Raw genomic sequence first — 26,927 nt, 5'->3', positions numbered from 1 at the left:
TTATCCAAAATTGAATAAGAAATAATGAAATGGCTACTATCTGCACTAAGCATATAATTCGAGCTACTTGAAACTATTAACGTTTATGCAGATGGCGTTTGAGAATATTAACGCATCAGCTGACTGTACCAATACACGTTAATTTGAATTGCCTTTGTGTTCTGTAATACGATCGAAGGTTAATATAGAACTGTTACTATTTTTAAGTCTGAATGCAACATGTTACAAATAATGATGACATTGTAAATAAACTTGTACGCTTCTTCCAATTAAATGGTGCAAAATCATATCGAAGTCTTCGACCTTTTGTGATACATTTCGTGATATTTTCTCATGCTTGCTATGATTGAGAACTCCAAGAAAATTTTTTTGTAATTAATGAATTTGAGGGATTAATCCAAAATAGTTCCTAACACTGTTATATCTGTATATACACAAAAGTATTACTTTATTTGTTGTTGAAGTAAAAGAAACTACAGAAGTATGAATGATTCTTTCCTAGAAGACTTAGAATTATTGTCTAATGATGTTAAAACTGTAAATGCTTATCCAGTGGATCGGCATGTAACAACAAGGAATGTAACATCCTCTCCTTTGCAACATACACTGCAAGGCAAAGGAGAAAATCTACATATTACAAAGCAATGTACTACTAGAGAACCAAATATGAAAGATTTAAAAAAGTTGCCTGACCAAGACACAAGAAAACAACAAATGAAAGTAAGAATATCTGAAAAGAAAGAGAAGTCTGTTGAAAGTAAGTTGAAACCGATTGAAAATAAGGTAAAAAGCGATGGAAAAGAACAAGTAGTTAAAGATGATACTAAAGTAAAGATTAAGGAATCAAGAGCAAAAATTTCTGAAAGCAAAGTGATTATGAAGGATAAAACGCGACGTTCAGGAAATTGTAAGGAAAATACTCAGGCTGCAGATGTATCTGTTAAGGAAAACAACAGACCATCTGATTCCTCAAAAGAGGGAACTTCCCAGGTAGAAGTCGCAAAAGACAAAACAAAAGCCTATGATCTTAGAAAAGTAGAATCCAAAGAAACTGATCCTGTTGCATTGCTTAATGCCATCAAGGACATTGTGAGTATATCCACAAAACAGGAGAGCACAAAGATTTTGAGAGCTATGCAAGAGCTGCACTTTAATTCTCAAGCAAATCTTATTAAACACCTACTGTGCCAAACAGATGACATAATCAATGAAATGCATCCTAGCAAAGATTCCAACAGAGTAAAAAGCCTAATTGAACAGAATGAAAGATTACAAGAGGATATTGTTATTTTACAAAGAAGAAACGAGGAGCTACAGAAGAAATTAAAGGAATTTGAATTTCTGAAACAGGAAAATATTGCACTCAAATTAAAATGCAAGGAATTATGTAAACAATAGCAAAAGTGTACAGTATTCTAATACTAAGTACTTAGAATATGTTGATAATGAGGTATCCATTCCATGTTGCTGTTGAACTTTGATGATTACCAGCTGTTGTTACAATGTGTGAACATATAAAGTGACTAATTTTAAAAAATAAGCGAGAGTAAAAAATATAAAACATACCAAGCTTTAGAAAAGGTATTCCGCAAGTTCAATAACAAACGTGCATATACGATCGATAATGCCGGTAATCGTTGATTATAAATGATGATTCATAATAATCTCCGTATTCTTTTATAGTTTTCTCTTTCAGTCCAATCTCCTTGTCAGTTCATTTAACTTATCTAAGGAAAGATATGCAGTAAAATTGATGGATTTTCCCACAATTTTTCTCACATTTTCCTTATAGATAAGCGTGTCTGCTCGATCAGACACTTTTATAATGTAAACTAAGAATATTAAATAAAATTGTACTATTCTGTATATTTCGTAAAATGATCATAGTTGATATAATGATTATATTTACGTGTGATGAAAGTAGGTGGAAATTCCGCACTTATTTTTATAAATACTTTACAATTTTCCTTTTAATACCAATGGCTGCTAATTATCAGAGTATAAGATTCTGTAAATGTTTTAGCTACACACACACCAACGCGTGCGCGATGTTTTCCATATTGTTGCGTGTGGAAAGCCATGACACGTGCGTTGAAATTACGAGACCACACATTTTCTAATGTTTTTACTAATAATTTTTTTTTTCGTAACAAAGTTTAAAGCTAACAATGTGTTATCTAGTTTAAAGAGTCTGAGTCCCATTTACTACATACGCGTCGTAATATGTGTGATTTATTCCGCGTTGATTTGAAGTTGATATATTTATTGAACTAAAAAGAAAAAGAAACAAAACATGATAGATCTTTGTTTGTAAGAAAATGCCTAATAAACTACTTTATAATTGAATTTGTGTGATTTCTTAATTTTTAGAGTAGAAATTCAAGAAATAAAATCATAGCATATTCGTTTGAAACAATTTACATATATTCGAAGATTCTTTTAAAAGGCATATTAAGGCGACATGATACAATGTTTCAATAAGGATGCATGTTGTACAATGCATATTTACAAGCAATGATAATTATTATGGAGTCAAGATCTTCGGTTAAATATGTGTAATGTATAAAACGCGTTCGAGGTTTTGGCAAAATCACCAGATAATTTTATTCAGTAATATCTGAATGAATCGACGATTAGAAAAACGTATAAAAAGGAACGAAAGATCTTGCTATCGGCAGTTTTGAAGATATTAATTTTTTAAGAAGGGGTTTACATTCTTACCTATGAAAATGCAATTTTAAATGCGGCTACTTCGGTTTATGCATAAATTCTAATAAATTAGAGATAAAAGCATATGTATCGTATATGGTACAACAAATTTATCTTTAGACGCTTAATTCTATAAAGCACTTATCTCAAAATCATGTTACTGACAACATCTCACGATCACAATATCCTTCATACCTTTGATTATGATCAAGCGAGTTCTTTATCGATAAATATTTAAATAAAAATTAGTATAACCTTACTTAAAAACACGATTCGGAAATAAATAATTCTACTGCATAATGTATCCTCGGACTTCTTTAAATTTCTCAGGTCTTCTCGTTAACTTTCCCTATTATGATTAATATCATTTTCTTTTTCGCTTTGCGTTATTTCCGTAGATATATGTACATCTTTATAGGAACGATCTCTTCGTTAATCAGTTTCCTAACAACAAACATAATTGTACTAAATTCCTGAGTTTTTTTAATTTTTTTAATCATTCGCATTCTTTATGTCACGTCTTGATAAGTGCGCCAACTATTGTCTTCATTACGCAAGATTACCGGTAATATATTTCGAAAAAATCCTTTCTTTAACAAATTCCGTTTCGCATAATTAATAAAATCTTAGTCTTTGATCCAACAAAAGTTAACTCTAGTCTAGTTTTATCATTAATTCTAGCCGTTTTGACAATTTCACAATATTCTCACTAATATTGTTTAGGTTTGGAGTTTATCCTCAGAAACGTTCGATAAAATTTATTCTCTGCGAGAAACATCTCGAGATTCCCCTCTTGGCGCCACAACATCCTCGTCTACATCATCTTGATCTTCATTGTCAGTTCTCTCCCCTTCTTCGGGTGGCCTTGTCCATCTGAAAAAATGCGATTTAGTTGTCACGCTAGATTCTTTAAATCTAATATGATACTTATGATGGTGATGTAATGCAACAGCAACCTGATCAACGTCTCCGGTGATCTGTAGAGGAATATTAATTTGGCGAACAAGTCTTCCTCGAGACACAATTCTCCACTTTCACGGACCAAATAAATATCTAAGCATAATCTTAGTATTCTATCGACGTAGGGTAAGTCATCGAACATAATCTTTGGCGCCATGTCACTGACTATTTTTCTCATCATTTGACTTATGACTATCACCGCGGTAGTGTACAAACCTAAGATTCTGTAGACATATACGAGAAAAAATAAATTCTTATAAATAAAAAAAAAGAAAATTCACACTGACGAAAACTGTTCGTGAAGAGAATTAGTATTGTATCCATACTGGATCTCACGAATAACAGTGTAGACCTAGCATAATGATAGCATTAGATAATTTCAAAAACGTACCCAAATCCACTGATAAAACTCAACCCCTCGGGGAACGTTTTATCATTGAACAAGAACATCATGATGTACTTGCAGTCATTTAAGGGCACTCTCTTTAATAGCTGATCGTATAAAGTATCATTGCAAACTTCTTTAACGATCCACCATTTCTGACGAGCGCAACAATCTGCGTCGGTAGATAAATGAAGACTAACATCCCTGTACAGATGATTCTCATCCTCTTCCTCTACATTGTCATCAAGCCATTTCGCTGCAGATTATGGAGATTAATTTCACACATAAGTTCAATGACATTACGTTCTATCTTCATTTCATAGATATCTTTCTCTGTCATATGACACTTACGCATTCGCATTAATTGTGGAACGACGTCAGTGGTTCGACCAGTCACTTTCAAAAACTTGGGAAACGCATATTGCAACGTGATAGTACCATTATGCACGGTTGAATCATTGCTAGAGAGCATATTAGCTAATGTTCTTCTCACAGGATTAAATTCATTGTTTTCATACGGTGGCAATTTTATATCTCTCACTTGTGTCGTTATCCCACTGGCATCTTTCGCGTCCGTTTTTCGAGACACTGTCCACTCTACGTGTATGACCACGGTTGTGCTATTATCTTCTAGTTCTGTTATCAGTCTGTCATAAAATAATTATATAAAGTTACAGATGTCAACAAGTATATAAAAAGTGATTCTTTTATATCCTTTTCAAACTCAGAAAATTTTTTAGTAATACAAAAATTGGAGTTGATACGAATTCAGGAACGTAGTAGGACTAAAATAACTTTAATCGTACCTATCTAAGTCTGGCGGAGATATACTCCATAATTTTCGAGAGAACCCACTCAATCTCACGGCAGCGACATCAGAATGTATATAGTTCTCCAGGAAAGTGACCGCAGGTCTATCTCTCGCGTACAAATTCGAAAATCTCGTGAAATCAGTTTCGTCGTATTCGATGATAGAGCTACTTTGCGCTGACATAGAGTAAATTGGTTCATAAGGACCAATTCTAATTTTCATTGAAACATCGTAGGGTAGATTAGAGACACCAACTGTGCCACCAAGTGCGAATAAGAGCAAGGGGAACCATATTAATCCAATCATGAAGAAGAGAGCACCACCACCGACTAAGTACTTGCTCATTTGTTGCTTCTTTACACCTCGTGGCTGAGGGAAATCCGTTTCTACGCCTCGCATACACTACAATTCACACATATATTTATTTGTAATTTATATACAAATGTATGTAAAATATGTAGAGCGATATACCTTGATTTGATAAATATTGGCGAAAATATCTTCCATTTTGAACCAATCCATTATCGTCATGGAAGTGTCCGTCCAGATCCAGTCCATTACTGCCCTTAATTCGAATAAGAATGGGACTAACATGAATCTGTGGAAAATTTACACATCAGTTATTAATAATATTAACATTTTAAATTATTATATTAGTTTTAATTTCGATAGATAGAATATATTCTAACACTTTGAATAAGACATAGTTGACAATGCTGTATTTCTTGCAAAGGAAGTTGCCAAGTATTCGTGTCGGATAGCCTTGTCTTAATTGATAAGCCGCTAACAAGAGGTAGAAGCACTTGACCATGTACCAAATTTGCGGTGGAAGCCTCTCATTGAATTGTCTGTGATTATATTTGACAATTTAAATTAAGAAGACGTTAAATATTCGAATTGAAACTTCTCTATGATGAAAAAATCCATCGTACCGTTCGGTAACGCTTGGCAATATGAAAAACATCCAAATGTGAACGCCAAATATAAGAAAGTAATGGAAAATTAGTTTGCCTACGATTGATTTTTTTAAGAACAAGGCTCTATCGATAACTATCAATGCAAACTGTAGCAGTAACATCAGTAAGAACGGCATCGGAACTCGATTTTCTTGTAAATAGGCTGTAACACCACCGTCACCTTGTTGTGTCTAAAAATTGACAAAAATTATTGTTAGAAATTATCTTGAAGGTACATGACATTACTTGTTAGAAAATATAGGGATGCTTACCCCAAATGCAGAAAATCCAAAAATGAGTAGCAAGAAATTAAAGAAATCACACAGGAACATATATGCATATACGTTCGTCTTTTCTTTGCTAACTGGACTAAGAATTTTTTGGAAGAAATCTTTCATTGGTTCTTTGTATTTATTTACGCTGGAAACAAATCATTGTGTTTAAATCAATTTTAAGAGACTACCTCATATAACATCGTATTAAAATAGCTACATATATAGGCTTACGTCATATTCATGGCTTTATTGAACTCTTCGTTCGTGGGACTGATTTCTTCTCCTTGAACGGCCACTAATTTTTCATATTCATTTGTGGTTTGCGCATTTTCACCCTCCCCTGCTGCGCGAAGATTCAAAGTTGCTCCTTTAGGTGTTCTTACGGTACTACTGCTGTAAATAGTAGAATATTAATATTAGCAATTATACAGGGTGGTTGGTAACTGGTGGTACAAGCGGAAAGGGGGTGATTCTACGAGAAAAAAGAAGTTGAAAATATAGAATAAAAAATTTTTTTTTTTTAATTTTTCCGTCGAGACAACGATCTACAGTGAGATCCGTTATAACGAGACGCGATAAAGTGCACGCGTACCGAGCGAAAATTCAAAGTCGATTTTCTCGAAAACAAAGCCTCAAACGAAAAATTTTTATTCTATATTTTCGACTTCTTTTTTCGCGTAGAATCACCCCCTTTCCGCTTGTATCACCAGTTACCAACCACCCTGTATATTAATTATACATTATACAATAATATTAGAAACGTATATAAATCAATGAAAATTAAGAAATTGACATACCCTTCTTCTTCTTGTAGCGATACAGATTCTCCTTGACCTCTATTTTCTGGCGGTGGAGGCTTGGCCGGAACTACAGTTAAAGTGGAAGGAATAATTTTTCTTGGTTTTAGGGATGGGGACGTCCATTGCCCTAATGATTTCAGCATAAATCTAAAAATAGGATTTTTGTTTAATTTTTACGATGAAAAAATATTCTTATGAAATTTATGCTTCGATTTACCTATGAAAGAACACCATGAGAAGCAACAATAGATCCCACAAAGCATAATTATGTTTGCGTTCAACCCCCATAATTCTAGGAGTAAATAGAGGATTATTCGGTGCAGCATCTCGATTCCAGGGCAATACTTCTAATTGGAAAATGCATTTTACTATCACAATTGCCTAAAAAAATTTACCTTTAATCAGCTAAGAAACTTTTTGTTTTTTCTGAAAAAATTATTAATCTGTCCGAAGAATTTTATATTTTACCTCGGTGTACGCGATCAACGTTATCCAAAATGTTTTCGAGGGTCGTGGAATGGTTAACGAACCCCAGCAGAATACCATGAGAGGCAAAGGCGTGGAAAGGACGGATGCATTTTTAATCTGATGAAGGAACACCATGAAGTAACAAAGTAAACACGAATGTGCCAGGATTCCAAACCAAATAGATGCCAATAATTGGATTATCGGTGGTTGATCGACTTCAGACAGTGCACCACCTTCGTCATCGTGTTGGACAGGTGAGATTTCGGAGAATAGTGAGCTGTATAAATAACAGTTTTCATTAATAGCATTAAGAAATTCCACCATATGATCTAACATAAATAGGCAGAAGGAAGTTTTTTTTCTTCTGCAAAACATTGATACGAAAAGCACACCGAAAGCTCGAACACCTGTAAAATAGAACTGAACGAAAGTTGATAGGTACATCTTTTTCTGTAAATGTAAATATTTATACAATTACGATATTCATGTCTACAGAATAATGTTTAAAGGGACCAGAAAAAATTATAATGTACATGCTGCTTGCAAAGATCAACGTGCAGAAGGTGCGTTTAACAACGAAGTGAAAGAACATTTATCGATTTTACAAAGTAGTCTCGATACCTGGAGGAGGATATGTCCAATCCTCGCTCCAAACTCGGTGCCAAAATTCGGATATGAGGGACCATCAACGAGCTGCTTTTCCTAGCAAAAATAACACTCCTCTCTGTCTACGTTTACTTCAAATTATTTCTTTACATTAACATAAATGCGGATAGGAGATTCGGGAATTTCAATTTAATTTGATTTAAACTGCCAGAGACCTCTATTTCCAAGGGAAATACAAAATATTTAATTTAATCTAATTGAATTAAATTGAATTGTATTTTATTTAATGAAGATATACTTTAGACAACGTCTACGAAAAATAAGCATTTTCTACAGAATCTTACCTTTCTTCCTGCGGTCGTGGTTGGGTAGGTCCCTCGCCAGCATCGTAAGATTCCTCGGCATTTCCATTAGTCGATCTGTCAGAGCGAGCACATTTACTACTCTAGCTTCTACTATAAGGACTGGCCTAATAGCAAGGGTAAATATAGACTACTTCTTTTCGAAAGGACTTTGAATAATTCTAAGAAGGAGAAGCAAGTACTTGGGACAAGCACAATACTACTAAAGCTCTAAAGTGTCGACGTGGGATACCACCAAAGGATTTACTACCTAAAACGAACTAAATCTTTAAAGACATTCTCAATCTCTTCGAAATCGCGGTTCTGGTTATTCTACGATACTGTATCTGTACAGTTAAGCGTTTACGAGCAGATAATGTAGGAAGCCAAAGAGGTAAGAACGTTTTTTTAGTTACAATCAGTTACAATAGTTATCTATGATGAAAATCTTACCCTTGTTTCATCAGAGGAATTGGCTGCCATATTTGAGTGATTCCTAATCGCATTCCCATCCGGAAATCTGGTTTTGTCTATAAATTAAACGATGCCAAGAAAAAGAATCTCCAACATTATCGATCCAATTTCTGTTGCAAATTTTTTACTCGTTCCATCACGTACCTTTAATACTTTCTTTTCTTTCGTTAAAACCTTGCGAATGTATCTATAGTCACGCGAAAATCTGTTCAAGTATTTGGTCATCGACGTCAGGGTGCTATTAATCATCACTATAATGAATTTGAAGTACGTAGCAATTGATACTTTTTGCTCATCCTCCTGTGTCTCCTCCTTTTCATCTGGTTTATCTTCTCCATATTCGTCGTCTGTTGGCACTGGTGTTTTATCACGTTCTGCCGCGGCCGCATCTTTTTCACCGGTTTCCGTATCCGCCGACGCGAGACTTGTTTTGTCAGCGGCCTAATTTAAATAACAAATTATCGTTTGTGTTATTAGTTTGGTTTATTATTTCTGGCAGTTTCTGGTACGTGGAATTTGAAGACAATTACACCATAAGTTTATCGACAGCGGTAGTTATTTAGTAACTGTGTTTGACCCTCTAAGGGCCAACGTTGTATTAACATTTCATTTGCAATTCTTTTAGTCAAATTACATTTCCCAATTCCGTTTTTTTTTTCATACGATATTTATAAAACGGAGGTTTGTCATTATTTATTTTTCCATGTAAATTCTACAATGTCGTGAAGTTTAATGAAATTGAGATATTTATGGTATTATGATGAGCTTTAAGTAAACCGTTTGAAATTATAATAAATAATTTTTATTAAATTAATTAATGGACTATTCTAGATAAAAAAAATTTAATGGGTCGTTGGTGGCGTTTTGTCTGAATCAAATTCTGCGTATGCAATTAATCGATATCAAAAATTATTGTTATGGTATTAAAAGCGTGAGATTACGGTGCTACGCTGTAAACATAATGAAAACAAATTAAGCTAAGTATCGAGCGGCAGATATGTACCAACGACGAGGAGCCTCCTGCGACTACAACATTTAAAAGGAATGACATAAAAAACAAAAGAAAAAAAAAAGGTGAATCGACGTGAGTGGAACGTCACCGCTTCCGTCACATGTGTTTCATTTTTTCTTTTATTACAAAGCTGTAAGATGCGAAAAGAAAGGAAGAATTAACGTCGAAGCACTGTAATAACTAGCGAATATATGTATAAATGTTGTAAAATTCATTAGTACCACTATCATTCGTGGTTTGCTGTGTGTGGCTATGTGTGATTCTGTCTAGTGTATGTACTTGTTAAAAATTGTTAAAAGTGTGAGTTTTGCACAGTTGGCTATTAATAAATTTCCAACACACTTCAATAGGTGATACGAACGTGTTTGAGTCCGATGTAACAAAGAAATTAATGAATAAATATGACGAGAAACAAAAGGATAAGAGAAAGACGGACAGAAGTAAACGATATAAAAATATAATAAAAGATACAACGAAAGCTGAGAATTATTTGCAGATAATATCAAAGATGACACTGGTAATCGACAATTTATTAGAGTACAATTATATAACGATATTATTACAGGAATGAAAGAAAGAAAACTAGGAGAAGAATTAGATAGAAAGGCTAAAATGACGTTAAGATTGAAGAGAGCGTATATATAGAATTTGAAAAGGACAAAAAGAGAAACAAAAGAAAAATAAACGATAAGAATGAAGGAGGAAAAATGGTGGGCAGGTAAGAGAAAAAGAGAGCCTGTAGCAGTGACATGCAGCCTTTTAAGGGGGTCTCACATCGGTGGCCACTGCAGTGTCGGTCTCGGAACGTGCACTGAGATACGACATAGATGATTTCTTCCTTGTTAAAGGCACACTCCGACGACGTAGTCTCAGCGCGTCCTTTTCAGTCCCTCCGTACATGGCGACGTGTGTCGCGATCTCAATGTCTGTCTTAATCAGCGTGTTCATCAGCTGCAAGGGGACCACACTTTTGAATCATTTCTTTCCATGCGTTACCAATTGCCTTTTGTTTGCGTTGTACTTGTTGTCTGCTGTCTGATGACTCCTCGACGGGCCAAGGATTAGAGAACATTCGTGAAAAATGGGTGGGGGTGATCATTGCAAAAGGGTTGAAAGGGGGTTTGGGCCAGTGGTAGATCGATAGAATAATGCGAGGACTTTACGCACACACGGAGATCAAGTCAACCTTTGGCCATGATCCCATGATCCATCTGATAGATTCGTTGAGGAACGAACTGTGAATTCGATTGAAAGTTAACTCAGTTAACCGAACAATGACTAGGTTAACAAAGTTAACTGAAGCACGAAATCAAATTGAAAACTATGATGTGAAATTAAAAACTGAATCGGCCTTTTCGATGATAAAAATATGCTGGGTCGTTTCGCGGAATTTCTCAGTGGATCAAGCGTTCTTCGATTAGTCAAACTTTTGCTTCAAATCGAAAGTTCATAGCAGACAAACCAGAGATTCGTAACCCTCCAAAACGTATCGTTCAAAATTTTCATTCGCAATTTAGGAAGCAGCTAACATACCTCGGAAATGGTCATTCTTCTGCCGCGTTTTTCAACTTCGTGACGTTTCTCCGCTTCTTGTTTTTCGGATTCAGTGTCCGGGATCAGATCGGTCACGTCGTCGTCGTCCAGGTCGTCGAACATGTAGTAATCGCCTGATCTGACAGCTGATCAAACAAAACGAATTTTTCTTAAACACTGATAGAAGAACCAACCATTGTCACTTACACTATACTGTGCTAAAGCCATGCACGATATTTCACTTAACTTAAGAGTTGTGCTTTCGGACGATGTTACTCTATGAGGCTCAGACTAACATTTTAGAAAACAGTATAACATCTATTAAAGTTAGAAAAAGTATTAGTACAATCACACAGGACACCCGCCACCATCTTTGGTTCGCTATACATATTAGAATTTCGTGATACACAGAAACAAATTACGTATATGTACAGCGAGGGGTTCTGTAAAAGCAGAAGGATAGTTAGTCAGGATGTGGACACGTCAGTTGGTAGGACAAAGTCTAGATAAGCTGCGGAAAGAGAAAAAAAAAATGAAAGATAATTTTCATTTACCCTGTCTGTTGGTCTTTGGGGCGCGAACTCTGTACAACGGCCGTGTTCCTGGATAGAGAGTATCTAATACAAAGAAAAGACACAAAAAGGTATAGATAAAAAACTGAAAACGATGAGAAAGTCGTCGGCACAGGCTAGAGATCTATCTTACAACAATATACATGTATATTACATGTCGATTACGCTCGAGTTCTGGAGTCCTTGGTCAGCAGGATCAACAGGATGCAGAACGATCTGTCAAGAAATCAAATGGATTTTTGGATCTGAATTAATACTTCTCCCTATAAGAGAGGTAAAATTAATTACGAAAGTGATGAATGAGGAGAACGTGATGTTCGAATGTCAAAGCAGGGTTGATGCCGAAGGAACATATACGAGACGATCTAATCATCGATATTAGTTATACGAATATAGTATGTTTAACTATGTACATTCAATCAGATCCAAATATAATACGACATCTAACGAAGACCAAAGAAAGTTCTCTTAAAACAACAAAAGGAACGGAAATGAAAATGTTCCGACGACGACATCAATCAAATATCTACACATTTAAAAAACCAATACCGAAACAAGATCTACTGAGAAACCAACAAAACTTCGGTCATTCTAATTTTTACATTTCGACACGACAATGCTCGGCACAAAAATCAAAAGACTCAAACCGGAAGATACCCTAAAAATCCTCTAGAACCATCAATAGTAACGAAACGAAAGAAAGATCAGTGCTTCATAGATGATCTAGAGGTGCTGTCGCGGAAGCATATGTACAGGACATCGTAGCAGATCGACGACGGTGATCTTGTTCCCGTTGTGTCGTTACATGTGTGATGAGATAGCGGGGAGCGAGATGTGCTCGAGACGATGGACTGTCTTGGTGTTTGTAATCCATTCATCCATGGTGGTCCGATGAAGCTGGACTGTCGACGATGTCGGATCGACGAGGTCAACGATCGATCCCGTGGTCCTCTGTCGTATGGCGGCGGCGAGAACACTGGAAACGTCTCGTCGGGCGATGGACCACGTGGATTCAACTCGCTACTCGGTGGAGAACCGAAGGAAATACGGGTCGGTTCGAGGTAACCCTCGAGGCTCACTGTCATCACAGCGGAATTTGGTGTAGGCGCCTGCAAGAGAGACGCAGCTCGCGGTGTCAACGGGGCTGGCTCATCCTCGTCCTCGTCGATCGGTGTCTGATAACCCTGAGGAGGGGTGTGACCGCACGAGCTTACGCTGGAAGACCTTGCCAGAGGCGCTGCCCCTTCTTTTTCGCGTGCATCAAATATAGAGAATCAAATATAGAGACATTAGCCTGCGAATAGTCTCTAAGTTTACCTACGTTGAGGTTTAAGTTTAAGCTATTATTTCTTAATTACTGTAGAGTACACGTAGGTTGGTAGAGTAGAAGAAGCCTTCGTTGAAGTTTAGATTTAGACTGTTTCTTGTTAAATATTATGATATGCACCTGCATAGATCGGTAAGGTAGTAGAATTCTACGTTGAGATTTAGATTTATGCTACTTCCTACTAAATACTGTGGAATACACGACATACGTTGGAAGGATGAAAGAACTAGACATTGTGGTCTAGTTTTTAGCTACTTTTCGTTAATTTTATAGAATACATGTGGATTGGTAAGATGGAAGAACTACAGGTTGCTGTTAGTAGGGAACAAAGAAACCCCGAGTTGAGATATGGGTTCAGGTTACCAGGTAAAGGTACATGAAAGTATAACATTGAGGATTTAGGAACAGAAAGGTAAGGATGAGGAACAGAAAGTTAGTCTGATATTGGAAAATTATTTATCGACGACGTCGTTTCGTCCTGTCAACCTGACCATTTTATACTTCAAATGTTGAAATAATTCTCACCAACTGCGTGTATCTGCGGTTCCCTGTAACTAGGTCCTTGTATTTTTCTCTGGTTAGCTTTGATTTTATCCATTTTAAACTTCAACTTCTGCAACACGTTCTTCTCAACGTTTTCTTGAATTTCGATGCGCTTCTGGTGCAGTTCTTCTAATAACTCCGCCCCTCTAGACGCTAGGATGCTCATAGCTTTCGTTTCATCTACTATATGGAAGAAGTAATAACTCTTGAACAGTCGTTTCTGGAGTAACAGGAAACCAAAGCATAGACCATCCCAGACCATGCCGATATCTTCTTGTGGCACCTCGCAATCCAATTTTTCAAGAACTATGTCGCTCACTGAACTTCGGAATTTTCTTAGACAAGTTATACCGAATAGCTGAATCAGTGGACATGCTAACACTTGCAGCTAAAATTCAATATTTTATTCGTTAGAGTTATGATTAATGTTAATAAGGAAGACAAAAGCTTCATATTCTTCTTGTATTATATATTTTACACGTCAGGTCGGTGATTTTAGTGGTAAATGTTTCAAATTACCTGTTCTATCAGCACGCAACCTACACCCTGAAGCAAAGCCTTGGAAAATATGACGACCACATTGTAACCGATTAGAAGATTCCACCATTTTAAGATGGTTTTCACTGGTCTCAAGTAAAAGTCACTTCCTTGCCAGAGGAACACGAATGCGCCAATTAAATAACCCAACGAGAAGAGATTGGTCCTTTCTGTTCCAGCCAGGAACATGATCGACAAAGTGACCCACATGAGACTTATTAATACGCCTCGTTTAATTATGTCTAACCAACAGTGGATATGTGACACGTAATCTTTCACAGGATTGACGAAATTTGGTTTCTCCATATTTTCGTAGACGGAATAATTATGACCAGCTGGAAATTCTCTGTTAGTCGCTGTGCTTCTTTCTTCGATTTGGAAGACGAGACTTTGTCTGACGACCATCATTAGCAGAATAAAATCACCTGAATTAAAATAAAAAAAGATCAAAGTTTGATATTTTATATTAATTTTATATCTGAAATAAATTTCTGCTTAGGTTCTATTTCTTTGTGCTGATAAAAATATGGATCTTAATACTTATACATAATATTCTATTATGAGTCTTACACATTAATTTTCTAGCGTTTGGTGGAAAGTCAGGATCAGGTAAATACATCCACTCTTGCAAACCCCTCAAAGTTTTGGATTCACTCCATGGATACTCTGAAAGTTAAAAAAAATCAATTTATTCTCTATTTTTGAATTACTTCAAATATTAATATTATAAATATTTAACAACCTATACAAAACCAAGATGGTGGAGCCACGACGAAAGAATACTGAATAGGTAGTAAAATTATACCAAAGAACTTGAAGAAAGGCCAAATTCTGGATATTGCTTTTCTTTTCAGAGAGAAGAATAGTAAAAGCCAAATGCTATAAAGGACAGAATAGAAATCCAATCTGGTTCCAATGAGTGCCACTATTCCTATCAAACAGAATTCAACGCCAAACTTATAGAATCCATAATTGAAAAGGAATTTCAAGCACTGTGGCACTCCTTTGTCAGCGTCTTCTCTGGTGATAGAAGGGAACATAACTTGAGGAGTATCCAAAGGTTCGCTATGTGCTTTTCTATAGAAACACTGTCGAATTCTGATGATTTTTCTGAGAGTAGTCACCACTAAGATTCCTATGTAACCCTTCAATAATTCTGCCAAGTGTCCTGGCTCTCCTTTTTTTATTCCAAACCACTCTGCGATATTATACATCGTGTTATTGCTGCCATACTGAGTTTGATTTTCAGATGGAAATTTCTACAAATGGCAAATGAGAAGATTTATTTGAAAAATCGTATCAATAAAAAAACATGTGATGACTAAGATATTAATTTTTTAATTATTCAATTATCAAAATTCTAATCGATATCAATTATTATTTTATTACACACTGAATAAAAATAAAATTATTTTTTAGGTGAGTATGAAATACTTAGGCGATCGAATAGTTCTTTGATTGATTGTATATTTATATTTACCGTGCAATTAATATTCCAGTTATTGTGATCGATATACTGGATTTGATATAGCATCTTCACGACCATCAGAATGGCAATTATCGCGGCGATCGTGTTGGCAGTACATATTTGAACATTTCTTCGAGAATTGATCATGATAACTAGTATCAAGACGAATACGAAATTAATAGCACAGACCTGAAATTTATTATTTAGGTAAATGACAAATTGAACACCAGTTCTTAATTACTTTAATTACTTTAATTAATTCATTTAAACTCACATCGTTGACACAGAAAATCATCACAGAAACGAAAATGATCTTTTGCATGTGAATTTCAAGGAAGAGCCAAGTATAATTATAAAAATTTAAGAATTGCTGTATTACTTTATGAAATAACTGTAGCCGCTCCAGTTTCGACATTTCTGAAAATGAAATATATCTGTTAGATTAATTTTGATTCGAAAATTCGCAAAATCAGTATACATGGTATCATACCTTTTAGCTGTTTTAAGGAGTATATATGTTCTTTCTCTTCTTCAACAAGGAAAACTTCTCCCGGTGAAGATGGTGGCATGGTTAAAATCGGTGAATGGCCAAGACTCGATCGTTCGACTCGAGGACTCTCTTCAGTTCTATAATTTTTAATTCTTTATTTCTCCCAATTGTTATACTTATATTATTATACCATGTGCTACATATTATATTAGTTATATGCTAACCCGAATTTCTCGATATCGGTCACTTCCAAGAAATCTTTATGGAAATAATGAATCTGGAGGACAGTGATAATTACGAAGAACGTTGGCGTCAGTAACCTAACAAATAGATCCTTGGTCTCATATATTTCTAAACCAATGTCCTTCTGCAAGTCCTCATCAATATGTAGATAGTTCCAATATTCCGGGAAATTATGAAATTGGTAAGTGTACACGAGAATCAGCATGATTACGGAGTAACCAATGACTGTAATCCAGAATGTATACATCATCTTCCTCCATACTGTCCATGATATCTATAACATAAAAAGAATCAAAATATCATTATATTTTTAAAAATCATTAAGAAGTACGTCAAGAAATTATATCGATAAGGTTTTACAAAAAATTTAATTAATAAAATTATATTGAACTGAGTTTAGGTACAAGAAATTTCATTAATAAAGTTTCACTGAAAAGATTTGAGTACCTGGAAAGTGATGATTAAAACTAAGAACAGGGACATATAAATGATCCTGAAGACGGTCATACGTTCGCCGGTGATTCCAGAGATGAATAGCATAATAGCCACTACAGCGATCCAAAATTTGGTTAATAATTTTTTCAAAAGTATGCCAACATCTTTCATGAACTTGCTTTTGATTTCCGGCGCTTCGTGATTCATCGCCGCGGTAGCTGTCGACACAGAGACATGTAACGGCGCTACCATGTCTCTCAACGCTGAAGAACGTCTTTGTCTGGTTCTTTCAGCGGTATATTGTCTCATAGTTATCCAGAACATAGATATGAACAGACACTGTAAAGAAGTAAAAAATGTTATGGATAGTAAAATATATCTTACGTTAGTTTGTAAGTGAACAAATTATTTTTACTTTGACGACTAAATGCCATCGGCTAAGTTGTTCAGATTTGCTGAAACCAATCTCTGACACACTTATCCCGTTTATCTTCGTTGGCAGCTCTTCTTCTGTCAGATCCATGCTATAAATGTATTGAACGAGAAGCAAAAGCATTGCATAGGTAACGATAAACGGCGAGCATTTCATCATGGAAGCGCGTTTATTAGGCACCATCCAGAGAATCAAGGCCCATAATAACAGCGCAAACGTTGTCCAACTGTGGTACATTATACTCCAAGTCTAACGATTAAAAGAATCGTATGAAATGATTGAAATTTTAGAAAAAGAAATTTGATCAAATTCGTTGGTTTATTGGGTCTTACCATCATTATGATATTCGTAGCAAGATAGGATGAATTGATTATCAATTGGAAGATGGAATATACAGCCATAATGATATGTTCGATGATTCCGGATTGCTCGTCTGGAGTAGCTAAGAAGCTTTTAATTAATTAATGTGTTTTGATCTTTATACATTATTAATAGACAACGTATATTTATGCAAATTTATATTCTTATATTTATCCATTATATTTTATTATTAATGTATAATATATATAACACAATTTGAAATCATAATATATATACATATCTCTGAATCTTCTACAAATGCATAAAAACATCATGCTTTAAACAAACCTTCACTGAGACTTTGCATCTGAATGTTGTCATCCTGATGACCATCCTGGACAATGACACTTCCGGTCGAATCTTGCAGTAGCCCCGTTCTCCCGGATCCAAATCGCATCAACTATCAGTAAAAATTAACAATACTATTCTCTATATATTACAAAAACTCCTAAATGTTCCTACACAGCGTTCTCTCTATTTCTTGTATAATTTTAATTTCTATTCTAACTTACTAAATAATCTATGTTAATAAATGTATAATATATGTTTCGTAGAGTAAAATTTTGTTTGTCAAGCGTACACATGCATGCTACGTATAAGTGAAATAAATTTACCTTCACCACAATAGCTACAATAAGAATCCATAAAATGCGTCGATTATTTGAATAAAAACAAAAAAAGGAAAATATAAAAAATTGTGCGCAAGTATGTGAAATCAAATTGACCAGAAAAATAAGAGTGATCGTGATGATATAAGTAAACAAAAGTAATTGCTATGATAATCAAACGTGCAAACTTAATTATTATACGTACGGGTGTGCGCTCGTCGACAGGTAGGGACGACGAATTAATGATCGGCTTCTAAAACAATGGCAAACTAAACATAGCGGCATCCAAACGGAAAAGGAATTTGCTCAGCGTTAAAGAACAACCGCAAATCTGGAAGGCGACAGCAAATAAAAACACGGCAGTCGTTTGAAGGGAGACGGGCAGTCAATTCAACAAAAATACATTAACACAAAATTATATACCGCCTACTTGAAAGATTCTCATCACCTTCGTCAATCAAAGAGAGGAAAAACGAAAAAGAAATGAAAATTATTAATTTCATTCCATGAATACTACATTTCATAATGATACGAACATTCTCTTTTGTCATAACAAGTTAGTGATAGAACAAAATAATACTTACACTGGCAAGTACATATATATGTACATGTGTGACTGGCATATATGTATGTAAATAAAATGTAAATAAAATGTGAGTAAAATATGAAATAAAATCGATGATGAACTGTACAGTCGAATTTGATTAAAAAATCTAAAAACAGGCAAGAATCGAAGCAGAAAAGAACATTCGACTCATGCAGGGTGAGATCCTTACGCGAGCCTTTCGTCGCGCTGATTGCCATCTCTGAGATGGAGTTCTTCTCCTGATGGAAACGTGCCTGGACAATGGAGTGTCCAGATTCTCCAGCTTTCCGCTCAAACGTTTCACTTTCTTTGCCTGGAACGCCTCGTTAGTAAAAGCAACGTTCTTCAAAGAAAGACATGTGTGTTACAGAGAGAGAGACACACTTGTGAGTATCAAGAATTAGTGGAAATAGAGTCGTAGAAGCTTAGATCGTGTTATTTCGCCGACATCGAGGTTAATCGTTCTCCTTAACCGCATGAAAATTAATTGAGTCAGTAACAGGCACATTGCACGCATCGTGCATCATTAACATGATTCATGCTTAATTTCTTAATTATATTTTATGTCCATCACTTTCGGATACCCAAGTATCCAAGACATGGTATTCAACAATATTCTCAGTTGGATCTTCTAGTTGATTTCCTTGACCCAGTTAATTACAATTTCAATCGATAAAAGGCTACTTTCGTTTAATTACTTGATAATCTTCGCGTTTAAGCTTTCATTAGTCTCCGTTAAATTTCACATCTGGTTTAATGGTACAGTACAATCTTGATTATCCAAATTAATCAGTCTGTATATAGTTTCTATTTTTCTTTTCTAATCTCTCTCACAAGGTACTACTGAACTTCTGATTAATCGGTGTTCCGATAATCGATCGTTTCGTTGGCCCATTCATACTGTATACTATCTTTTCTCAATTAAAATGCTATCTATTATTATTAATAATCGATAACGAAAATTTTCTGACGTCCTAAAATATATTTAATCTTGAAGCTGTTAAATATTGACTTTTTGAATTACTAAAAATTAATAAGACATGCCCATAGTATCTCAAATCGCCTATCAGACAATTATCCATGTAGATAGATTAATCAGCGTTCTGATAATCGAGATTCCACTATATTTCTAATGTTCCAAATATCTCTTTCGTGTTTATTACTGACTGTACGTGTTCTTCATTAGCGAAATAGGAATGTACTAACAAATAAACTCACCGGCTTTTTGCTCAAGAACTGTGACTGCAACGCCAGAACATAATAAAGCCAAAATAGCCTTAAGAAGTAGCCATAAATTAACCAATCGGCATCGGTCGTGTACTCCACGTCTCTTGGGTCAGTGCAATTCGTTTGGTAAACTGGAGACAATGCGAAATAACGCTGCCAGGTGCTATTTACGGGTATTAGCTCCTGAGGCACTTGATTCTGGTAGCTGAGCAAAGCCAGGATGTGAAGGATCACAACGACCATCACAATCCTGCATAATATAGCAAAGCCCTTTCGGAGCTCTTTGTTACATGCCCACCAAGTTGCGGCTCCCAGGAAGACAAGGAAATAGAAACCACCTTCAACTGATGGTTTCAGGGCTGCTGTGATGCACAATGACGCTAGAACTACGTAGGTCCCGATTCGTCCTAGGAAGTTGATGATCTAAACATGGAGAGTGACATTAGCTCGAGGTTCCGTTTTAATAATTCAGCGATGGAATTATCAAGCCAAGTGTAAAATTAGTATCAAAGGCGTGAAAATGAAAAGTGCTGGTCAAAAATTTGGGATTACTACATGTTCTATGGATACCTTAGAATATTAAGGAAAAGTAGTTTAGGATTGTGCTAACATAGAAAATTCTTTGGTAACAAAATCTTCTAATCTCGAATTAATAATAGAATTAGCAAGTGATTCAAAAAGTGATTCCAAAATTTTGTTGGTACTCTATATAAAATGGTATATAATGCAGAAGTCACGAGAAATTTCTTAAAATGCACCGATGTACATACTTGTGTCCATAAAATTTCTCTGGAAAATTTTTTAATGTAAGACTACGAATTAGCTGATCTAATATTAATTGATTACCTTGTACATTGATAATTCATGAAATATTGACAAATTTTATGTTATAAAATCGAATGAAGTTGATTTATTTGAGAAATATGTTTGTTTCATCGAATAATACCTTGGCGGTGCTGTCAGCGCTTTTCTTCGCAGCCTCGGCGTTTCGATGTAACGATGCATCATCTTCCTCGTCGGTAACGTTCTTTCGTGATAGAAACCGACATATGAGATACACCACTATACTAGTGGGTAAGACGATTAATTCTGGCGTCAACCAGAAGAAGATCTCCCAGGCAGAAGCGCTATCTAGTCTTACAAAACCTATGTGCCTGAAGATCATTTCCATCGATTCGCCTAGAAATAGTTTAACAAAAGATTTTCTCAATCCAAACTATAATCAAGTCCGAATAGATATAGTTCAAACTTCTCTTTATTGGACATAGTTACGTACAATTGTGAAGGAAGTGACCATAAGCAGGTAGAGCTAATAGAACTATGTGAAAAGTGAGTTGGCTGACTGTTGTGAGAAAAGACAGGCCGATGCAAGTTTTTAAATAGTGCCCTGTGTGGCCAGCCATTGTTTTCGCGTCTGGTACCGGCACATGGGGCGAGTATAGCATCAGAGCCAAGTAAACCAGAGACAATCCTACAGGTCGCCATATTATACCTGTTTAATTCAAGAATTGCAAATTATAATAATATTATTCTATTTTAATATTTTATTAGTATCAGTTTAATAATATACATAGTACGAATATTTGTGCGTTTATGAGAAATTAAAAAATGCAAAAATACAATATACTCGGTGGCGAGCATGTGACTATATTCCCAACTTAATATTAATATACCGTGGAATGAAATATTCATAGACTGTAATAGATATTCAAAGAATGTATGGCATTAACTATGCAACAAAGATAGTATAACCTTCATAGTAAACACTAATTTCGATTAAATTTAGAAATACCTATTTGTATATTATACTCTCGCAACTGTACATAATGTGCAAAAATATATTAAAATGTTTAAAGTAAAGTTTTTGCCATGACATTCAGTACATAGATGCCAAATTTTTAAATTATATTTAGAAAGATACGAACAACCGTGACATACTTGTAAAGTACAATGTAAATGATATTGTACGATACACTCATACCGCGACATTTTTCCGACTGATATTCGTCACGCGTAGAAATGCAGTTCATTTCGTTGGTACGAGAAGAAATGAAATGGGGTAAAAGAAAGGTCAATTTCAACCTGGGGACTTCAAAGATGAAATTCTACGAATGACATTTTACACCCCCTGTATCATACGATGAATTCTACCAATTTGCATGCACGAATAAGATAGCCATCGCTCTAAACGATATTTCAAAACTCATTATGCATGGATCATGGTTCGTAAAAGAGGGCAAACATATGTACGGGTAATTAAATCGGATTGGATTGGTACTGTCGGAACGTTAATTACATTCGCTTCGTTAGGAAGCGTGAAAAGCAATTAATTTCTTCGTGAGCGTCTTGAAAGAAGCAGCTTGTGATTCTCGAAAACCTGGTCGGTTTATTTGAAGAAAATTTCTCGAGGAGATAATCCTCGAAACTCATTCCAATTTGCTCCAATTCACGTACCGGCTTTATGAAAGCACTTTCTATTCATAAAGTACATTCTGCTTACTATTTTCTCTTCGTCGTATGCGCAAACAAAAAGTTTGACCAGCTGCCAAGTAAACTCGAGTATACACCATTCTCTCTATTTCAATATTGTTGTACTATAATTTCTAAGGATTTGCATCTTCGATTCGTTCATTCGAAACTACCGCGTTCTTCTTAAGGATCGAAAAGATTGAAATAAGAGATAAGAAATTAATAGCGAACGATTACGAAGAATTGTCAGAATTATACAACGTTCCTATTTCCCCGTGCAAGAGTATCGTAGCATGCATGTGTTTTTTTCTTTTTTTTCAACAGAACATCGTTAATAATAGAAACCACAGACAACTAATTATTCTAACCAACTTGTGAAAGATGATAATTCTAGCGATAACATCGTTACACTCAGCGTCGTAATTTCTCAGTTGTTTTTTTGCCGCCTGATTGAGGCCAGAAGATCAAAGTAGCCTCTTGAAATTATATTTACGATAAAAAGGTTTCACTCAAGTGCATTAGAATTGCCTTTCATCTATGAAGCTTTCTGCTATGACGAAAGTTTATTTGCGAATCCTTTTTCCTCGATTGAAGAAAATTGATAATACGGTTCACGTGGTTATTGAACGAAATTGTCCTTCTAATTATAACTCGAGACTAAAAACGTGTTCCGTTTTCTCTGTCACTCTGGCATTCTAAGGAGCTTTCTCAAATGATACGGTATATAAGCGCCGGTTGTATTTCCGTCCATCGTCGAAAACACTCGTTTTTCATTTTATCGGACGTGAGAACGACAAGTTGCGTCATTCGTATTCTTATAGCGTTCATTTCAACGTTCTTAGTCGGCGTAATTTGTTGTTGTCCCGAAATTATTGACAATTATAAAGAATGAATCAATTGGCGTTATGCGAGGGATATTTTTATTTATTTAGAAAGAATTGGAATTCATCAACCTTATATACGGCATACTGTTACGTACCATGGAACGATCTAGCATATGTGGCAATGTGGCATGTTGATAACATTCTGATAATTAATGAAGCTATTAAACAGGCCACAGTAATAGAACGGTCAACATGCGAACTCTTCCATACGATGTATCCGTCAGTAAATTTATATTACATTTTCTAATAAAGTAAATTAAACTTCTAATAAATGATTGAAAGAATAATTAATTGTGCAACATTAATTGAAATAATAATTTTATTGTGCACCGATTTTAATAATAGATATGTCATCGATCACGGATTAAAATAAACTACGAAAAAGGAGAGAAAGGATTATGAATTTCTTAGATTCTCATTCGTTTATTCGTCTATTTCTAGATTGAAATTTATACCGTGTTTTCAGTTTCTCACGATCCATTCGCCCAGGATCGGATACAACCTAAGGTCACTAGTCGATTACAAATCACAGCTATTTTAACTCGATGATGTCATTGAGACGTTCTCCTTCATATAATTAGTTAAATAAAAATTCACGGATTTTTCAAATTTTGGGTACACTACAGAACTTGTTCTTTTATGTAGAGTCGATATACCTTCTTTTTACATTTCTAATTTTTGATACAAAAGAAGAAGAATCATTCGATATTTTACATACGATAAATTAATTTTCTAACATGTCTGTAAAAATTCTAACAATATTTTCCTATCGTAATATTGCGTTAAATCTTCGGAAACGTTATGAATGAAAATAGAACACTTTATATCAGTTTATGCCAATTTTTCTATCAACACGTACTGTAACTAAAATAATTAGATTATCATATCATAAATGAACAATTCAAAGTGCAATAAAATATTGCATTTAGAAGTACAAATCAATTTCCAAACATTCAAGAGAATATGAATATTTAATATTTTATTTACTCGAAATGATTCTTTATTTTTTCAATATTTAATAGTTCATATACTCCATTCATAAAACTTTTATTTTGCTAATTTCCAGTATTTTAAAGATCCGATACAAATATTGCAATGCTTTTTTCGAAATTACATGTTTCCCTTAAATTTCCTCGAATTATTTTCGATGGTGTGATCATAAAATATTTGAAATTAATAAAAGAACGGTGTAATGTCGACACTCACATCCTGTCAAGACAAGCGGCAGCACAACCCTGAGGAGGGCCACGTTCAGCCAATACTTGGACATGCCTTGATTTGCTCGGATGGTCTTTCACCCTGAAACACACAAAGAGAAAAAGGTTGCTCGTAAAATTATCCACCGTGTACGCTGTCAACATCTCGAGATTTCAGAACGGCAATGTCAGCTCGACTAGAATCGATACGACACTGCCGCAGTTGGATACCTTTAACCTCGTTTTACCATGAGACGCTATTCTACCGTTCTTACGCTCGGCCTTCGTTTTTACAACCGAGCTGACCCCTTCAGAATTTACGGTCTGTAGAATTTTACTACTTACCGTTACATTGTATTCTTTGGCGTAGATTTTTCGTAAAACCGTACAATACATTTCTTCTGACATTTCTTGACACGATTTGTCAATTAATGAACCACTGACAGAACGAGGTCAATTTGGTTTGATCGAAAGGACACTTTCTATTTGTGCGCTATGTGCTTTATTAAATTACAGTTATACGTGGGTTAATTTTTATCACAGGCCAGTTACTACTGAGAATTTCAATTTTTTTTATTGCATCAATCACAATCTAAAGAATTCTCGAAACTTGAACGTTTGAGTATCTTCAATTGCAGAAAGCATTAATAAATAAATATTTATTTTTAATAAATAAAATACCAGTACGATACTTCTGTAAGGTTATACATATGTAAATAAATATTAATAAAAAATCAATTAGATAAAAGAACCAAGTGTAGTCGATACGTCATAAATTTCAAAGAAATATTTTCGTTTAATCTATTTTTATATCATGGTGATTATTTTTATGAAAAATTGCTAACATGCCAAGCATTAATAATACCCCAACTATGTAACCAATGTATCTAGTGTGTAATGTGTACGCTATACACCATCTGCACCCATTTCCTGCTTCCGTCTAAGATTTCACAATGGTGACACACTCGGTTTCTCGTTCAAAAAAGCTAGCCACTCATTACACGTTTTTGGACGATCACCAGAATTATATATATCTTGTGGAATCTTACGATCGATTTAACGTCTTATTTGTCATTCTGAATAAATGAAGCGTTGAAAAAAAGAGAAAATAATAGAATATTTCTTCCAAAAATCCTTTCAACTTTCATGCACCTGTTCGTTAACCCATCGTTAAGCTTTCTTTCGACCACGTTTGTAGAAAGAGTTGCATGTTTATTTAGGATCGATGAAAACGGGAACAAAGTTAAGGAGGAAATTATGAACTTAAAATTATCAGGTAGAATGATTCTGAGAATTAAAAGACCTTTCAGCTTGTCCGTTTTTCGGTAAAAACAGGCACGCCCAACTTAATTATCAAGCAATTATACGGGGTTGGACTATGCTCGTCCCATAAAAGGTGCGTCTACACGTTTTCGGAATCAGCCTCGCTATCGTCCGACCGGTGATAACAAAATTAGTGGTATTTAGTAATAAATGTAAAGATGGGGACATTTTTCTGAGAAAAATACATATCTAAATGTATACACAATGGTATACGATAGTTCCCAGTCAGATAGATTTCTTATTTTGTATTTCAAAAGCGACATACTTAAAAGAGTTTTTAATAATATTGGGTGTAAGAGTATAGAAAAGAAAGAAAACAGGACTATAAATAAATACTGCTACCTAGTTATATTATATAATATCGGTAAAAATTCTTTTTAAAATATCGCCTTTAATTGCTTTTAGAATATGAAGTGAGGAGAACTGTTACCTAACGAATGAACTTTGACTTTTTGATTTCAGATGATCCAGTACCAAGTTATGAGCAATTCTACTTTTTTCTGAGACACGTCCGAATAATTGCTGCCATTGCCGTATTTTTTAATATTTCCCCGTGAAAATTTTATACAATATTCTTCGAATGTCACACTTTAATGTACTATTGGTTTTAATAAAGAGATTTTAACTGTGTCGTCACAAATAATTCACAAAAATATGCTTTATTTTTGTACGAATTAACCTTAGCCCCCCTCCCCCCCTAAGTTTTCCGTCGATACTGCTGATACCAGTCATCTTGATTATTCATTTGCATTTATCTCAGACTATAGGTAGCCTCTCGATACCTTGAAGTGCTCCAACAGATGGATGCATGGACAAGGTTTTATCGTTTGGCCTAGATAAAGGGCCCACGCGATTGTAGAAAGATAGGACGAAATGGAAGTATAGCGTTTTAAAAT

The 26,927-nt window shown here is 35.0% G+C and overlaps 2 protein-coding genes across 12 annotated transcripts in view; one reads left to right on the top strand and one right to left on the bottom strand.

The window, feature by feature from the left end:
* Positions 1-18: 18 nt before the first annotated feature.
* Positions 19-2,346, top strand: LOC117153215 (uncharacterized). Its single transcript, XM_033327030.2, has one exon. It carries the CDS (start codon positions 484-486, stop codon positions 1,396-1,398), a length of 915 nt encoding a protein of 304 aa, XP_033182921.1. The 5' UTR covers positions 19-483; the 3' UTR covers positions 1,399-2,346.
* Positions 2,347-2,402: 56 nt separating this feature from the next.
* The window catches only part of Piezo (piezo type mechanosensitive ion channel component), a 29,034-nt gene continuing 4,509 nt past the window's right edge, over positions 2,403-26,927 (bottom strand). Inside the window, exons 2-37 of one of the 11 annotated variants that reach the window (XM_076622919.1) lie at positions 24,719-24,811; positions 21,436-21,651; positions 21,106-21,338; positions 20,151-20,582; positions 19,123-19,245; positions 18,027-18,138; positions 17,711-17,820; positions 17,361-17,627; positions 16,958-17,284; positions 16,492-16,784; positions 16,268-16,404; positions 16,052-16,194; positions 15,790-15,966; positions 15,052-15,568; positions 14,880-14,975; positions 14,292-14,734; positions 13,755-14,160; positions 11,885-11,947; positions 11,331-11,476; positions 10,572-10,748; positions 8,930-9,226; positions 8,765-8,841; positions 8,315-8,389; positions 7,365-7,641; positions 7,114-7,277; positions 6,894-7,043; positions 6,328-6,489; positions 6,094-6,241; positions 5,798-6,012; positions 5,555-5,713; positions 5,337-5,463; positions 4,861-5,267; positions 4,406-4,701; positions 4,061-4,310; positions 3,666-3,893; positions 2,403-3,582 (exon numbers count right to left, since the gene is read on the bottom strand). In XM_076622919.1, coding sequence (XP_076479034.1) covers positions 3,468-3,582; positions 3,666-3,893; positions 4,061-4,310; positions 4,406-4,701; positions 4,861-5,267; positions 5,337-5,463; positions 5,555-5,713; positions 5,798-6,012; positions 6,094-6,241; positions 6,328-6,489; positions 6,894-7,043; positions 7,114-7,277; positions 7,365-7,641; positions 8,315-8,389; positions 8,765-8,841; positions 8,930-9,226; positions 10,572-10,748; positions 11,331-11,476; positions 11,885-11,947; positions 13,755-14,160; positions 14,292-14,734; positions 14,880-14,975; positions 15,052-15,568; positions 15,790-15,966; positions 16,052-16,194; positions 16,268-16,404; positions 16,492-16,784; positions 16,958-17,284; positions 17,361-17,627; positions 17,711-17,820; positions 18,027-18,138; positions 19,123-19,245; positions 20,151-20,582; positions 21,106-21,338; positions 21,436-21,651; positions 24,719-24,782 — 7,629 coding nt within the window. In that variant the 5' untranslated portion in view covers positions 24,783-24,811 and the 3' untranslated portion in view covers positions 2,403-3,467. Of the gene's footprint in view, positions 3,583-3,665; positions 3,894-4,060; positions 4,311-4,405; positions 4,702-4,860; positions 5,268-5,336; positions 5,464-5,554; positions 5,714-5,797; positions 6,013-6,093; positions 6,242-6,327; positions 6,490-6,893; positions 7,044-7,113; positions 7,278-7,364; positions 7,642-8,314; positions 8,390-8,764; positions 8,842-8,929; positions 9,227-10,571; positions 10,749-11,330; positions 11,477-11,884; positions 11,948-13,754; positions 14,161-14,291; positions 14,735-14,879; positions 14,976-15,051; positions 15,569-15,789; positions 15,967-16,051; positions 16,195-16,267; positions 16,405-16,491; positions 16,785-16,957; positions 17,285-17,360; positions 17,628-17,710; positions 17,821-18,026; positions 18,139-18,551; positions 18,600-19,122; positions 19,246-20,150; positions 20,583-21,105; positions 21,339-21,435; positions 21,652-24,718; positions 24,812-26,927 lie in introns of all 11 variants that reach the window. The other 10 variants (XM_076622920.1, XM_076622921.1, XM_076622923.1 and 7 more) reach the window with 10 other exon arrangements.

The sequence above is a fragment of the Bombus vancouverensis genome, chromosome 11 (assembly GCF_051014615.1).
Source record: "Bombus vancouverensis nearcticus chromosome 11, iyBomVanc1_principal, whole genome shotgun sequence".
Lineage (NCBI taxonomy): Eukaryota > Metazoa > Arthropoda > Insecta > Hymenoptera > Apidae > Bombus > Bombus vancouverensis.
Note: the sequence above shows the minus strand (reverse complement) of the source record. Positions and strands in the feature narration are given on the sequence as shown.

Excerpts from the sequence above, each read along its gene's own strand:
- LOC117153215 (XM_033327030.2), top strand. The coding sequence starts at position 484 with ATGAATGATTCTTTCCTAGAAGACTTAGAATTATTGTCTAATGATGTT.